We start from the raw sequence: 16116 nt of genomic DNA on the forward strand, positions 1-16116 counted from the left end.
CCTTTGAGCTAGCTGTGCAAGACTGAGCTGGGCGGCCGAAGAGCACAAGGGATGGGTGGCTGTTTAAATAGAGAGCATGCAGGTTGCTATGCGTGCGCGTGTTCAAACATGTCACGACACCGGTCTTTGGTCAGCTCACACTCGTGCTCGGTTCAGCTGTGAAGGCGTTGGTTGGTGGCAGCAGGTGTGCTATGGTCAGGGTGACCAGCGGATTGCAGCCTGTTGCGTATAGAGCCACTTAGATGTTCAAGCTATGGGTGTGCTGTACACGAGTGGCATCGAGTCAGGTGGCAATGAGGTTCAGCAACATTTAATTTGTCGAGCTGTCCACGCGGGTGGCAGTGGCAATCAACGCAGCATGCATGGTAGTGTTTATTGAAGGGCAAGCCGTTCGGCTCGGTTTATCCATTGCTGCCGTGTTGGAACGTGGGCGTCGTCATGCCATCTAAGTGACCAGGGCGTTCAAGCTTGCTTCAACGGAGTGAGCGTAGTGTGCAGCGGTTCAGCGGCGAGGCTTGACCACGAGGGCGTGGTCGACGAGACTGGGACGTCGGTTTGTGGTTTATTATGGTCGGTGAGCAGTTGCGATGCGTAGCGGCCAGCATGGTCTGGCTTGGGTTGATGTGGAGCTCGGCGCGATGCTCGGCAGCAGCTTGCTTGGGTCAGGAACGGCGTCGTGGTGCTGGGTCCGTGTACAAGGCGCGTGCAGCACTGCTCGAATGGTTTTCTCACTTGTATAGGAGCGTCGGCTTGTACTTGATGGCTGCCAGTGAGGTTGGTATGATGGGGCAGGGTCAGCAGGGTGTGGCCTTCGAGGTGCCTGACCGAGGGCGGGATCGGCGAGGCGTCGCATGATGCTCGGCGCTGCAACAAGGTAAGCGAAGCGACATTGGTGCCGATGCATACAGGCATGCTGTTTAACCAGAAGTAGAAGAAGAAGCTAGCAGCTGGGCTTTACGTGTGGAATTGACCTTGGGTTGGGTCACGTGCAAGAGCAAGAGAGAAAGAGCAGGACTGCTGGCCATAAGAGAGTCACAACCCAAGGGCTGCTGGTTGTTTTATTATTTTCCATTTCTATTCTCTTTTACTTAATTCTGCTAGTTAATTTACTACTAATTAAATTATTTATGGTACTGATCGATGTTTTATCTTGATGTGAAAAATAGACGTTACATCCCCCCCTGGCGTCGGCCCCCTCGCCCCCCCCCCCCCCGCTCGGCACCGCCCCTCTCTCCCTCTCGCCCCGCCCCTCGCCGCACCGCTCTCCTTGCCGTCGGCAGATCCATGACTGATGCACTGCCCCCTCTCTTTGATTTGTTCAGTGTGTGATTTGTTTTCATCTTGGCAATTCGCAGGAAGAAGTTTGGGTGGAGGAACAAAGACAACGTGTACGCCGACATAAGGTTACAACTACTGACTATATGCCTTGTGTGATTATTTGTTGTGCCTTAATAATTTTTTGATTTTATCTTTGTTCTGTATAATTTAGATGGATAAGAAGCAGCAACTTTTAGTTTACACAGCTGCAGCACATATGTTGCTTTCAATGATGGCCATGGTTATTCAATCTAGAAAAAAAAACACCATGAACCTGTAGAAACAATTACCTATGCTCCAATTGAGGAGAGGGATAGAATGAGAATTGAGTATCTGAATAATAAGATATGGAAGAATGATGTAACTTTTGTCAATATGCTTAGACTTAATAGAGCATATTTCTTCCGATTTTGTAAACTTTTTAGGGACCGAGGCCTTTTGCAAGTCACCATATATTTGTGTGTTGAGCAGCAGGTTGCAATGTTTTTAAACACAGTAGGTCACAATGTTAGGAATAGGTTAGTTGGCACCAATTTTGATAGGTCCGGTGAAACTGTTAGCCGCTATTTCAACAAAGTAATTCACGCTATTGGAGTGCTACAAAAGGACTTCACTACGCCACCATCGACATCAACTTCAGCTAAAATTGCAGGAAACCCAAGATGGGATCCTTACTTTAAGGTATGAGGCCTATCTCCCCTTCATTTTAAGGGTGGAGTTCAGATTGTAATTTCTGATATTGTTTGCATTCTAATTGTATAATAGGATTGTATTAGAGCAATAGATGGCACACACGTGTGAGCTTCTGTTCCTAAATACAAGGAGGCTTCCTTTTGTGGTAGAAAGAGTTATGCTACTCAAAATGTCATGGCAGCTGTAGATTTTAATCTTCATGTGTTGGCCGGTTGGGAGGGAAGCCCATGACGCTCTAGTCTTACGGGATGCTTTAGAGAGGGAAAATGATCTTCGTGTTCCTGAAGGTAAAATGGTGGTGGCCAAGAAGGATATTTTCCGGTATCTAGGATCAATGCTTCAGAAAGATGGAGACATTGATGAAAATGTTAGACATAGAATTTCAGCTGGTTGGTTGAAGTGGCGGCAGGCTTCGGGCGTCCTCTGTGATAAGAAGGTGCCACAGAGGCTAAAAGGTAAGTTCTATAGGACGGCGATTCGCCCGGCGATGTTATACGGTGCCGAATGTTGGCCTACAAAAAGGCGACATGTCCAGCAACTGAGTGTAGCAGAGATGCGTATGCTGCGTTGGTTCTGCGGGCATACAAGAAGGGATAGAGTCCGGAACGAAGAGATTCGAGATAGGGTCGGGGTGGCACCTATCGAGGAGAAGTTGATCCAACATCGGTTGAGATGGTTTGGACATGTACAACGGAGGCCTCCCGAGGCGCCGGTGCGTAGTGGAGTTTTAAAGCGGGGCGATAATGTTAAGAGAGGTAGAGGTAGACCTAGACTAACTTGGGACGAGACAGTTAAGAGAGACCTTAAGGAGTGGAATATCGCTAAGGAATTAGCTATGGATAGGAACGCTTGGAGACTAGCAATTAACGTACCTGAACCGTGATTTTTGTTACTTTTTGTTTAACTCCTAACTCTTCCTTTGGCTTGTGCCCTTTTTGTGTTTCTTATTCTTGTTTTCTGTGGGTTTCATCTCTAGCCTACCCCAACTTGCTTGGGACAAAAGGCTAAGTTGTTGTTGTTGTTGTTGTTGTTCCTGAAGGTAAAATAAAACTTGTGTAGCTCATTATTTTAGTCATGAAATTTAATACCTAGTGTAGCTTACATACATATCCCTTGTATGCTAGACAAGTTCTACCTAGTTGATGCGGATATGGAGCCAAACCTGGATTTCTGCCCCCTTTTCGTGGTGTTCGGTACCACTTGAATGAGTGGGGCAACAATCCTGTGCAAAATGAGAAGAAATTATTCAATCATAGGCACTCATCTTTGAGAGTCACAGTTGAGCAGGCATTTGGTTCATTGAAGAGGAGATTTAAAATTCTTGATGATGCTACACCACTTTCCCTTCTCTACACAAGTAGAAATTGTGGTTGCTTGTTGTATTATTCACAATTGGGTTATACAAGATGGAGGTGATGACTTTATCATTGCTGAGAGTGAGGAATTGCCTACCATTAATCATCAAACATCTTCTCATGGACAAGCAGCAGAGCATGCCTTTATGGTTAACTTCAGGTAGGAACTTGCCAATGCCAAATGCCATGTGGGAAGACTATCATGCAAACAATATATGATTGTTATGTATTTCTTTTAATGTGCCTGTGACTTGTATGGATATGTAGAACATGTATCGCGCATGTTTGTTGCTGAAATATGGACATGTACTTTGGCAAATTTGCTGAAATATGGATATGTACTTTGGCAAACTATCTTTCTGAATTTAATGTATTTGTTATCATGATTTAGTGTAGGGGATGGACACGGAGGCAAGTGGTGCAAAAGCTGGTGGTGGACTGTGTCAATGGACTCCAACTTAGTCTACATTTGTGCTCACCTTTCTTAGCAACATTGTAGCTGATGGCACTAAGACCTCTACCGGCTTCAAGAAAGTTCATCTCAACGCTTGTGCTAAGACTCTCAACGATCATTTTAAACTCACAAAGACAGGTGATCAAGTTAGTAATCACTTGAAGACATGGAAGAAGAAGAAGTACACTAGGATCAACTATCTTAAAAATTTGAGTGCAGCTCCTTGAGATGAAGATGAATTCATTGTTTCTCTAGATCATGACCATTATAAAGGATATATGGCGGTATGAATTTCACTATCCTTTTGTATTTGATATATGCTGGATATTGTATTTAATTAGTGTTGCCCTCACTGTTAGGATCCAAAAAACAAGGCTGATGATGAATATTTGAACAAACCTCTTCCATACTATGATTTTCTAGCTATAGTTTTTGTCAATAGTGTTGCTACCGGTCAGTATGCAAAGAGCTCTAATAAACCACTTCGGATTGATAAAAGTGAAGGGGTGAGCAATGGGGCTGATGGCATTGCAGAAAGTGATGGGCTGAACCATGGTATTGATAAAAGTGTTGTCAATGACGATATATCTTCATCAGCTAGGCTAGCCAAGAGAGCCAAGACTATTGATGATACCGGGAGAAAGACTGATTGCTTGGTTGAAGCATTTGATCATGGCAGCCAAAGGCTAACAAAGGCAATAGAGAAAGCAAGCAATGCTTTACAGATGGTTTGTTTGAAGCCGTGGACAGTCTCCCAGGTTTTGAGCTTGACCACAAGTCTTGATACTATCATCACTTGGTTAGGCATCCTAATGATGCCCGTGCTTTCGTGAATCTACCATTCGATTGAAGCTATCGTGGTTTTCGAGTTTTGTTAGTGATCACTTCTAGCTTGTGGGTCATGGTTAGTGTCATGGTGGCTGCTGCCCTTATATTGATTGGTCTAGTTATTTTGGTTGACTTGAATTTAATATATGTCATGGCGATACGAACTTATGTATGCGTTGTGCTTTTGCCTGTGTCCTTGAATAATGTACTTGGGATTAATTCTATATATTATGTCATATTAAAATTCAATTAATTATATTGCATAAGTATATGGACATGTATTATAGTATGATGCATTTTAACTGAAATATGGTGGTAAGTTCACCCCAAGAAGAAGGAGGTAACCACACTTGCCTGACTCTCCAACCAAACACAGAATGGAATGGTTCTACTCTAACGCACTCTCCAACCAAACAAAAAATAGAGCGGCTCCGTTCTGCTTACCAAACATAGAACAAAGCGGCTCCATTCTCATAAATTGAAATAGAGCCATTCCAATTTTATTGTGTGAGCCTGGCTCCCAAAAATTAAAATCGACTTCCCAACCAAATATATCCTAACAGCATACATCCCGTGAGCCTGGCTCCCCGAAAACCCGGGAAACCGACTTTAATCTCGTTTCCAGGAGCCATGCTGGCTGGCTGCTTTTGCATGCCGCCGACCAGGCTCACGCCTCCGCCCAGGCAACCAAACGTTCAGCTTCTGCATTTGCGCCATAAATTTCTCCTTCGGTGGATGCATAGATTAATTTTTAATGCGGATCGTATCGGATGTTTCGGATATTTAGATACTAATTAGGAAGATTAAATATAAACTAACTATAAAACTAATTGCATAAATGGAGACTAATTTACGAAATAAATCTATTAAGCTAAATTAATCCATCACTAGCACATGTTTACTGTAGCACAACATTATCAAATCATAAACTAATTAGAATAAGTAGATTCGTATCGTGAATTAGTCTCTGTTTATATAATTAATTTTATAATTAGTCTATATTTAATAGTTTTAATTGCTTTCTAAACGACAGGGGCTAAAGTATTATTAAAAAAACATAAACAGTGAAAGCCTCTCCAAGCTTTCTCTTTTACCCAGGAAAGAGGGATCACAACAAAGGAGAAAAAAGCGAGGTAATAAAGTGATTTGGTGCTATAAGTACAGCCTTAGCGCCTCCCCAAAGATTCCCTCTCCTCCGCCACTCTGTTCTCCGCTCCGCCATCTCATCCCTCCATCCGAGGCTGGTGGTGGCTGCTGGCTCCCCCAGCTCTCTCCCCCTCTCCCCTTCGTCAACTGAAACGGTGACGTTACCACACCACCGGTGCAGGCAGTAGTAACTGCACTGACACAGTGACACTGAGCACGCTTCTTGCTCGTGGTCGCAGTTGCTGCCGCATCCACTACCCCGTCACTGCATAGCCTCGAGGCGCAGCAATGGCGCTGCCAAGATCCGTGTCCGTCCTCGTGCTCGTGTTCTTGGTCTTGTGGAGAGGTAATCCATTTTCTTTTTTGGACAAATCGATTGATGTTTCTTTCTTCTTCGAGATCTCGCGATTTTGTCAGCAATGGTGGGTAAACAAAGCTGAAGCATTTCTGTTTCCTGCAGAGGGGGAGGCGTCCACGTTCACGTTCGTGAACCGGTGCGCGGACACGGTGTGGCCGGGCATCCTGTCCAACGCCGGCAGCCCGCGGCTGGAGCCCACGGGGTTCGAGCTCCCGCCGGGCGCCGCGCGCGCGGTGCCGGCGCCGTCGGGCTGGTCCGGCCGCATGTGGGCGCGCACGGGCTGCTCGCAGGACGGCGCCACGGGGCGGCTTGTCTGCTCCACGGGCGACTGCGGCTCCGGCGCCGCCGAGTGCGCGGGCGCGGGCGCCGCGCCGCCGGCGACGCTGGCCGAGTTCACGCTCGACGGCAGCGGCGGGCTGGACTTCTACGACGTCAGCCTCGTGGACGGCTACAACCTCCCCGTGCTGGTGGAGACCTCCGGCGGCGGGGGCTTCAGCGGGCCCGCGTCGTGCGCGGCGGCCGGGTGCGCCGCGGACCTGAACGCGATGTGCCCCGCGGAGCTCCGGGCCGGCGGAGGCGCCGCGTGCCGGAGCGCGTGCGACGCGTTCGCGCGGCCCGAGTACTGCTGCAGCGGCGCCTTCGCGTCCCCGGCGGCGTGCCGGCCGACGGCCTACTCGCAGGTGTTCAAGACCGCGTGTCCGCGCTCCTACAGCTATGCATTCGACGACCCCACCTCCACATTCACCTGCGGCGGCCGCCCCGACTACACCGTCACATTCTGTCCTGGCGCCACCCCAAGGTCCGGCCATTCTGTCCATCCCCTCCATTGCCCCAAATAATTTGGTCGCTCACATTGCAATTTGCAAGTTCTATCTAGTAGAGAGAAAAAGTAGAGACATGGTTCAGGATTTGGCACTGTGCTTCCGCCAAGCTGGTCTGGATCTTGGCTGGTTCTTGGCTTGTCTTGTGAAGGGGGGTTGATCTGCTTGCTTGCACCCCTCTCCTTTTACTGCTGTGGGCAGTGTGCTTGCTAGTGTACACAGACAGCCAGCTGCCATGCCAGCCTCCCTTGCTTCCTCTCTAGGGGGTGTTTAGATCGCAAGTCTTTATAACATTTGGAACTTTTTGCTACTGTAACGTTTTCGTTTGTATTTGACAAATTTTATCTAATTATGGACTAACTAGGCTTAAAAGATTCATCTCGTGATGTACAATTAAACTGTGCAATTAGTTATTTTTTTTACATATATTTACTGCTCCATGCATGTGTCCCAAAATTTATGTGATGGAGAGAGTGTAAAAGTTTGGAATTTGAAAAGGATCTAAACGGGACCCTAGTGTCCTTTAGCTCCTCTCGTCACTAAAATTGTCAAAGATATCTGACATTTTACTGCAGTAGTTTGAGCCATCAACAATTTACCTATTGGCTCGTCTTGTCACAAGATTGGCATTGTCAGATATTTCCTACTTTTTCTGTGTGAGATAAGTTAAGCAATTAATTAAAGTCATTATCTTATCTGATAACGTAATCTGTTTATCTTGTGTGAGTGGAAAGGGGAAAGGCTAGGAATATTGGTTCTACAAGATCTTGGCATGAATGATCTTTTTATCTCTGGCTTAGCAGCACATAGGATGAAAAGAAAAGAGCACAGCCAAGCTTTTTCTTCGCCCTTGTTTTCTAGTAGTATTTGTTCGCAATGCTTTGTCCATTTGTTTCGTAACGTGCATGTGAGCGGAATAACTGATGTTGCGCTGTTCTTGTTTGTGCCCGTGACGCCACGTGAGCGCAGCCAGAAGTCGACGACCATGCCTGGCGCGACGCCGACGCCGGTGCCCGGGACGACGACGACTACAACTACGACGGTGCCGGGCGCCACCCCCACGACGGTGCCTGGGACGACGCCGATGCCTGGCGCGACGCCCGCGATGCCGACGGGGACCATGATGCCCGGCACGACGTTCACGGACGCCACCCCGGATAGCGCGATGCCGATCGGCGGCGGCCTCGGCATCGAGGGCGGCGGGGTGCAAGGCAACGTGCTCCTCGGCGGCAGCAGCAGCGAGGGCGGCGTCTCGTGGCTCGTCAACATGGCCACCGGCGACGCGTCCGCCGCCGCCCCGCTGGCCTCCTCGGCGAAGCTGATGGCAGCGCCGCTGGCGACGCTGCTCTACCACCACTTGCGGCAGCTCCTGCTGTAAGCGGTAGTGAGATTAGAGGAATTCGTTTGCAAGTCGGGGGATGGGGATGCTCCGGAGACGAGGATATCAGGATAGACTGTGCAAGCAAGCTTGTAGCATGGTGGTCTCTGTAGATGATTATTGATTGATGTCAAGTTTAATTTAGATAGTTGTGGCTACTAGTTCAAGTTTTAGTGGAGAAACGCATGAATGTGTAGCTTTTGGTTAAGTTAATCCTTCTCGTACTAGCTGCGATTTGTTCGTTGTTGTTTAATTATGCTGTTCGTGGCTCGAGGGTGCCTGGGAACACGGCCAGGGGGGCATGGGCTGCCTAGGCTCTGCCTAGGCTCTCGACTGTAAAATACTGGTGTAGGAGTACACAACAGTTTTACTGGTAGTAGTACTACGCCACGATTTACTACGTACAGCACGTCTAGCGTGCTGCGGAGTAGTGACGGAGTGGTCTGTACATGAGCCCGGCGACGCGGGTATCGAGGCCGCAAAGACGAAGTAGGAGGACCCCACACACCCGGAGGGCCCCTCTGCTTTGGAGCCAGTCGAAAGGAGATTTGTTGCGACCTGCGACGTGGTGGGGGTGGGCATCGCCGCATGGGCCTGCCTCTGTCCGTCAGTCTGTGAGGCCAGGACGCTCTTCTTTTTTTCCCCCTCCCCCAACCGCTCTGCTTTTCCTCCTCGGACCCCGGCCACCGTCCTCGTGTCCCCGCGAAGGTACGGGAGGGACACGGTCGAGTCGTAGACTTATAGTTGTACCATCGTTTACACCCTTTATTACTTACTTCACTAGTAGTGAATAATCTGCTACTCTTCTTCTGTAGGCCTCTGTCTACGTTAGAGTCCGCTAGGCGTCGTAAATAATGACCATATATATTGAGGTCAAAAAAATATTTAACATGCAGTGTACGCGAAATGCACTTGGTGAAAGTTCTTATTTGAGTCTCATGCAAGTCAACTTTTTTTTTTACATTACAAACTTGGGGAAACATTGTATCCTAACAAAATGAGATGATCGTTTGTACGGAGCATTAGTGACAACATGTCTACATGCCAAATGCTTTTTTTAAGGGGGTCTACGTCAGCAAAACGCCTAAACAGTTTGTATTGATATATAGTATTGTACATACAAGATTTACACAAGATTTACAGTATGAGAATTTACGTGCCAAATACTAACAAGTTCATACAATAAGAGAAAACGTGTTGAATTGTATCCTTTTTCGTCTGACATTTGGAGATGCACAAAATAGTCATACGGTTAACGGGTTATGGTGAAGCACAACGTGTCAACATGAAATTTGGGGTGCTTGACGAGGTGTATTCAACTTTGTAGCTTAACGCCCTATTCTTTAAAAGACTTTTACATTGCCAAGTTACTTGTCTCAAATTATCTAACAAAAAATGAAAATAAAAAAATCCGCATTGTGATCAAACAATGTGACTTTTTAAGAACCATGGGAATTTATTGGGTTTATTTTTGTGTGTGCACGCGCAGCGCCAGGAGGGGTTAGGGGGGATTTATGTCTCTCAATGTTATGAAATGAGAGGAAAGTAATATCGTTATAAGTTTTTTTTATATCCAAATGGATTACATTGTATAGATGCGTAACTTTATTCTTTTTTCCCGAAAATAATAGTCAACTTATCCTTTTTTGCGTGAAAAGAAAAATCCACTTATACAGTTGATAATAACTTCAGCGATGGTAGCTGCCCTCGGGACCTTGGTCGTAAATACCAAGAACGGTGATAAAAGTCCTAATTGTATATATTCTGATGTGCAGTACATTCGGCGATGCATAAATTGTTTGACGCGACGAACAACATTGCCGTTTATTTATTCCACAGAAAACGAAACGAAGACCATTGTCCGCGGGTGAGGCGGCCAACAGCGACGGAAGCCAAACATTGGGACTTGGACACCACTACGTCCGAATCCAAATGTTATATGACCAACACCATTGTCCTCAGGCATCACGTACGTTCCCAGCCTCCCAGCACGGGCGGACGGCGTCGCCAGGACACAAGAGACCATGAAGCACTGCCACAAGTTTAATGGTGTCCGCGTTGTGACCTAGGGCCTGTTCGTTTCCTCCTATCTAAACTTTAGACCCATCACATCAAAGAGAATCTTGCTATTTAGAAGTACTAAATAAAATCTGTTTATAAAATTTTTTGCACAGCTAGATGCTAATTCGCGAGACAAATTTAATGAGCCTAATTAATCCATAATTTGCCACAGTGATGCTACAGTAATTGTTCGCTAATCATGGACTAATATACCTCATTAGATTCGTCTCGCAAATTAGCACTAGGGTTCTGCAATTAGTTTTGTAATTAGACTTTATTTAATATTTCTAAATGATAAGATTCTCTTTGATGTGACCCCTCTAAAATTTAGATACCCGGAAACGAACACCCCCTTACTCGTGGATGGAACAGATGCGAGTCGAGCGAGGAAGGGCACAGGATCCAGCATTCCATCCGATGCGGGGGGACGAGCGAGCAGGCAGCGAGCATCTCTCGCGCCTTTCCTTGCTCACCCCTGGGCCCCGGCGTCGACGCCCGCCATCACACAGATCTTGACTGCGCCACACCCCCCCCCCCCCCGCAGCTCCATAACGCCATGCTGGTAGTAGCCTGAGCGTGCTTGTGGACTGTGTGGTGATGTGGAGTTCTCAGATTCACTCAACGTGCCCGTTCGTGTGGGTGGGGTAGGGATGACCTAGCGCCCCAGCACGGGTATGGAGTGATTGCCGCCGTGGAGCGGAGTTACCGCGGACGTAAGAAATACCCGCGTACCCGCGGATACTAAACCCGACGGATGAGGATACGGGTCTGAATATGTACCCACGGGTACAAGCGCGGGCATGACTTCAGACCCGACAGGTATTTGCTCAACGGTATAAGAAAATAATATCCGCACTCGCAAATCCGCTAAACCCCCTTTCTAGCTGACATATGGATCCAAAACCCCCTGGACTATAAACCCCGGTTAGGGTTTTACCCTTATTCCTCTCCTCGTCCCATATCGCCAGACCTGCCCGCCGCCATCCTCGTGTACGCCGCTAGGGGCGCATTCTCCCCACTTGGTTCCTCTGCTCCTTCCTTGGCCCCGCCGTCCCTCCGCCCCGCTCTCTCGACTGAGTACACAACAGCTAGCCATCCGCCTCCTCCTCCCTCTCAACAACCAATTGTAACGCCCGTATTTTTATCTTATTTAAATTGCATTACCAATCACTCGCTTAAAAATCTTTTAAACCTTTTCCGCCGCTCGAGCTCCCGAAGCCCACCTCCCGATTTTCCGCCGTCCCAACATCGCGCAGTCTCTTCCTCTTTTCCCGCGGAGCCGCCCGTCCCTTTTTCTTTTGCACCGGCCCCGCCGTCCCGTCGCATCACCATCGTGTCGCAGTCAGCCGCGTGCGCCTGCCCGGCCGCGATCGTCGGTGCCGCACGCGTGTCCCCTCTTTTTTTCTCATATTTTATTCAAATCCATTTTATTACTTTCTTCTAACTCTTTTTTTTCTCCCATTTCTTTTTCCTTTCTTTCCCTTCCTTCCTTTTCTTTCTCTTCTCCTTTCTCTTTTTCTCCCGGCGCTGGTTTCCTCTTTCTTTTTCTTCCCTGTGCTGCCTCGCCTTGCTGCTTGCGCTAGCGTTGCTACTCCCTGCTCCAGCGCTTAGCACTGCATCTCCTTCAGGCAGGCACACATGTGCTACCTGCTGCCTGCCGTCGCTGGCTTCTTTTCTTTTCCCGGCGCAGCACGCACGCGTGCTCCCTTTGCTGCCTCACTTGGCTCCTCTGCGGGCCTTGCTAATGAGCACATGCGTGCTGCCTGCTCGAGCTGTAGCCCGCTCCTTGCATGCACGCGCGGGCCAGCGCATGACTCGCCGCTGCCCTCGTTGCTGGCTGTGCACGCGCACTCGCATCACGCCGCCCGCGTCACGCCACGGCCGCTGCTGCTCGCTGTGCCGCTGCATGCTTGCTACCCGTGCACGCCAAGCCGGCGTGCGACCCGCTGCTGCGGCGGCCCATCTCTGACCCGTCCCCTCGCCCTCGCAGCTTGCGCCTTGTACCCGAGCATCCCGGCCGCCATTAATAGCGAGGTTCCTGTACTGCCCGTGACCCTCCCATGCTGGCCATCTCCCCTCTCGCTCTCGGCCTATAAATCAGCCCCCGAGCCGCCCCTTACTCCGCCCATGCCGCCCCAGCACCTCCCCTCCTCTACCTCGCGCTGCAGCTCACCGCCGCCGCGCACCATTGCCGGCCACCACCCATCTCCGTGGACAGCCCTCCGTAGACCGTCTCCACACGAGGTGAAGCCCGGAATCGGACCTCCTTGGCCTCCTCTCCATTTTCCCCTCCTCCCTGGCGTCGCCATGCACCAGGGGATCGGCGCCCATGGCCTGGCTGCCCCCCATCCTACCGTTCCCCTCCCCCACCTTTTCTGTCTCGAGGAAGAAGAAAGGCAGACTTGTGCATAACCCCCTCCACTTTTCCTTCTTATGCAGTCCGCAGCCCTCCACCTCCCTCTCTCAAATATTTAATCAGAGCTCTTTCTATCTCTTTATTTCATTACAAACAGGTCCTCGTTCTTTTAAACTACTCCCTAAATGACCTTTAACTCATCAGTTCATGCGACATTTTGTTCCGAATCGATTCCAAACTCCACCACGCATCATCTCCAAATATTTTCTCCAAGTCTCAGGATCTACATCCGACAAATATAATAGTCTTCTCTATTTTTTTTAATCGAAGCTCCCTATTTCCCTCTTTTTTTTAAGCTCATCGGCGTACCTTGTTTTTATTGTGTGATTGTTTGTGTTCCGTAGCCGACGGTGTGACCGAGGAGGAGCAGTACTGCGAGCCGGAGCCTGAAGATCCGTACCTCGAGGAGGAGCTTCTGGAAGGCTTTGAGGACGGCAAGTCCAATCCCATCCTTTGATACATATTTATCTCAGTTTTATAAACATAACCTATTGGCCTGGTTTATAAAATGCATTATTTTATTGCAAGACATGGTTGGATAGCCACCCCTTGATTGCTATGACTATTCCTTGATGATCTAGGTTAATGTCTATATAGGATTTGCTCTGTTGGACGTTAACTACTGCTAGAGATGCTTAGAACCTTTTATTCCCTTTATTATATTTTAATCATGACCACAACGCGCTTTATCAAAAATAAAGGTGTGAGTGTTTTAAAAGATAAAATAGGATTTTGAAAAAATAAAAGAAAGATATAACCTGATGAGATGGACGGTGCTTCCTGTGTGAAATGTCACTGGTGAGCTTGTACCTTTGTGGTTGAGCATGGTTGGGAGATGTCCGTCTTGTCAATGTAAGGATGAACTGAGGTGTCATCTTGCCTGACCCACTTATCGTACAACCACTCGACCGTTGTGTGGGCAACGGCTTAGCATAAACCCCACTAGTTGTTCTGCTAGCCAAAAGGAGAACTGGTGAGCGACGGGAGATCATGGAGAAGGAATACGATCTGTGTGAGTTATGTCCCGGTTATGACTTTGTTGATAGATCATTAACCCCATGGTTGCTTCCGTGTTGGCTAGTTAGATTCAGCTAAGGTGGGTAATGGCTTTGTTAGAATCCGCAGCGACACTAAGGTGTTCGTAGTGCGGTATCCTACTTGTGGGTAAAGTGTACAACCTCTGCAGAGTGTAAAATCTATTCGAATAGCCGTGTCCACGGTATTGGACGAGTTACAGCATGGTCACTTTAATAGATATTTTGGGATGGTTGGTTTTGTGGCGTGAGTTGTTTTGAAAGTGTCCGGCAGTTGTGCCGTGAGCGATTGTGGATTTGGAGTCGGGTAGCATTAAAACTTGGATCCTTTGTGTAGGATCAACCCCACTTATTATTCGATTACTACAGAAATGTTTTGAGAAAACTCTTTTATTAAATGAACCCTTGCATGTGTAAAACCTTACTTTATCGCAAACGAATCCTAGCCTTATCCTTGATATATCCTGTGCATGATCTTTATTACCCCCTCTGTGGGTGTGGTTGGACTTGTTGAGTACGTATGTACTCGCTCTTGCTTAGTTTTTATAGAGGAGGATCCGAACTTCGTTCCAGAAGATGTCGAGTAGGTCGCCATCCTGCACCCAACCTTGCCTGTGGTTCAGGATCTCCACAAGAAGCTTACCATGGCGCGAGACTCTGATGTTATTTTTGATTTTGTTGGCACTTTAGTTTGACTTTTTGTCTTTATGTTGTCCCTCTTGATAGTGGTGCTTCAGTGCCCGCTACCTCGATGGTTTGTATAGTAATGAACCATCTGATGTAATAAATGTGTTATCAGCCTCCTAGGACTGATATTTGTATTATATTTAGTCACCACTGATGAGGGGACGCTTCAGGTGGTATCAGAGCTGTAGGTTGGCCGTAGGACGCGACCCTTAGGACCGAGGATATTTTCTAAGCTGTTTCCCATAGATCTTTCCCCACTTAACTCACCTTTCCACACGGCACTTACCTTTGGCCCTTGTCTGGTTCCAGATGGCTGACAATGGATGGAGTGACGGAATCTACCCCGCAGAGCCTGGCCTCCCTAAGTTATTGCTACGCAGCCTGGAACACGTCGGAGTGGTGGACCCACCGGAGTACACCTACCGGGAGTACAACTTTAGAGGCACCCTTCGGTGTGACCTGATGATCTTCGTGGGAAAAAGCACACTCTACCCCGACGTGGATCCCTGGTTCATCTCCACCACTGGCTTTGGGTTCCCAGACACCTACCGAAAGGCTACCCGAAAAACCCTACGATGCCTACGCATGGTCTATAAGCATCATCTTCAGCGAACTCCTATGGGATTTTTCCCACCTGCTGGAGGAAGAGGACGCTCATGGATTACCCGGATGAGAGGATTGGGATGGGAAGAAGAACTAGAAGATACGGTTCCCACCTGTCCATTTACCTCACCGGCCTAGGCCAACTTTACCGCGAATAGGCAAAACAACTGAAGCACCAAATCCGCAGGGCAGAAAAGGCAGAACAAGAGTTGGAAATACAATGGAGGAGAACAATAGAAGCTGAGGCACAAGCTGAGAGTTCTCTAGCCTCTCTCCAAGACATATGGTGAAGCAACGCTCGAGAAAGGGAACGTATCGAGGCACGCAGAAGAGAAGCTGGATTACTGGAAGGAGAACCCGAAGAAACCCATTGGGATAAGGGCACTCAGACTGAAGATGAGGTATTGGAGCAATGTCTTCCACCAAAGAAGTGCCCTAACCGGATCGAGGAAGAATCCCCTTGGGAAGAGTAGAGTACCTAAGCTAGAGCTATCATCCTAGTAATAATGTATCGTTGGGAGATGTACCCGACCCTGTTGAAAAATAAAGACCGTCTATCCTTTTTGTACCCTACCATGTGTGCAAGGCTTGTTCACTCTACCTTTGTTTTCAGATGGCTGAGAATGGTTGGACCCAAGGCATTTGCCAAGGAGAGCCTGGTTTCCCCCGCCTTTTGATCAACTCCCTGGAGCGCCTCGGTGTTACTGAGTGCCCAAGGTACTACAACAGAGAGTACGAACACCTCGGCACTCTTCGCTGTAGGGTGGTTCTTTCCATCGCCAGAAGCACCCGCTACCCCAACATCGAGCTGTGGTGAGTGACTGCCATAGGATTTTAACATCGGGATGCCTATCCCTTGGCCATCAGAAAGGCTCTCCGCTACCTGTGCCGGATCTTCGAGGAACACCTCATTCCCACACCGATGAGGCTTTTTCCCCCGACCATCAGGACGCAAGTCTGGCAGG

The 16116-nt window shown here is 48.3% G+C and overlaps 1 protein-coding gene across 2 annotated transcripts; it reads left to right on the forward strand.

The window, feature by feature from the left end:
- The first annotated feature begins 5851 nt into the window (after nucleotides 1–5851).
- Nucleotides 5852–8591, forward strand: LOC112875641 (thaumatin-like protein 1). Of its 2 annotated transcripts, none has more exons than XM_025939567.1 (3): nucleotides 5852–6139; nucleotides 6254–6963; nucleotides 7946–8591. In XM_025939567.1, exons 1-3 carry the CDS (start codon nucleotides 6082–6084, stop codon nucleotides 8348–8350), a joined length of 1173 nt encoding a protein of 390 aa, XP_025795352.1. In that variant the 5' UTR covers nucleotides 5852–6081; the 3' UTR covers nucleotides 8351–8591. The 2 variants fall into 2 exon arrangements, with proteins under 2 accessions (XP_025795352.1, XP_025795351.1); XM_025939566.1 differs by having other exon boundaries at nucleotides 6254–6950; nucleotides 7942–8591.
- Nucleotides 8592–16116: the final 7525 nt, after the last annotated feature.

Source organism: Panicum hallii, chromosome 9 (genome assembly GCF_002211085.1).
Source record: "Panicum hallii strain FIL2 chromosome 9, PHallii_v3.1, whole genome shotgun sequence".
Taxonomy (NCBI): domain Eukaryota; kingdom Viridiplantae; phylum Streptophyta; class Magnoliopsida; order Poales; family Poaceae; genus Panicum; species Panicum hallii.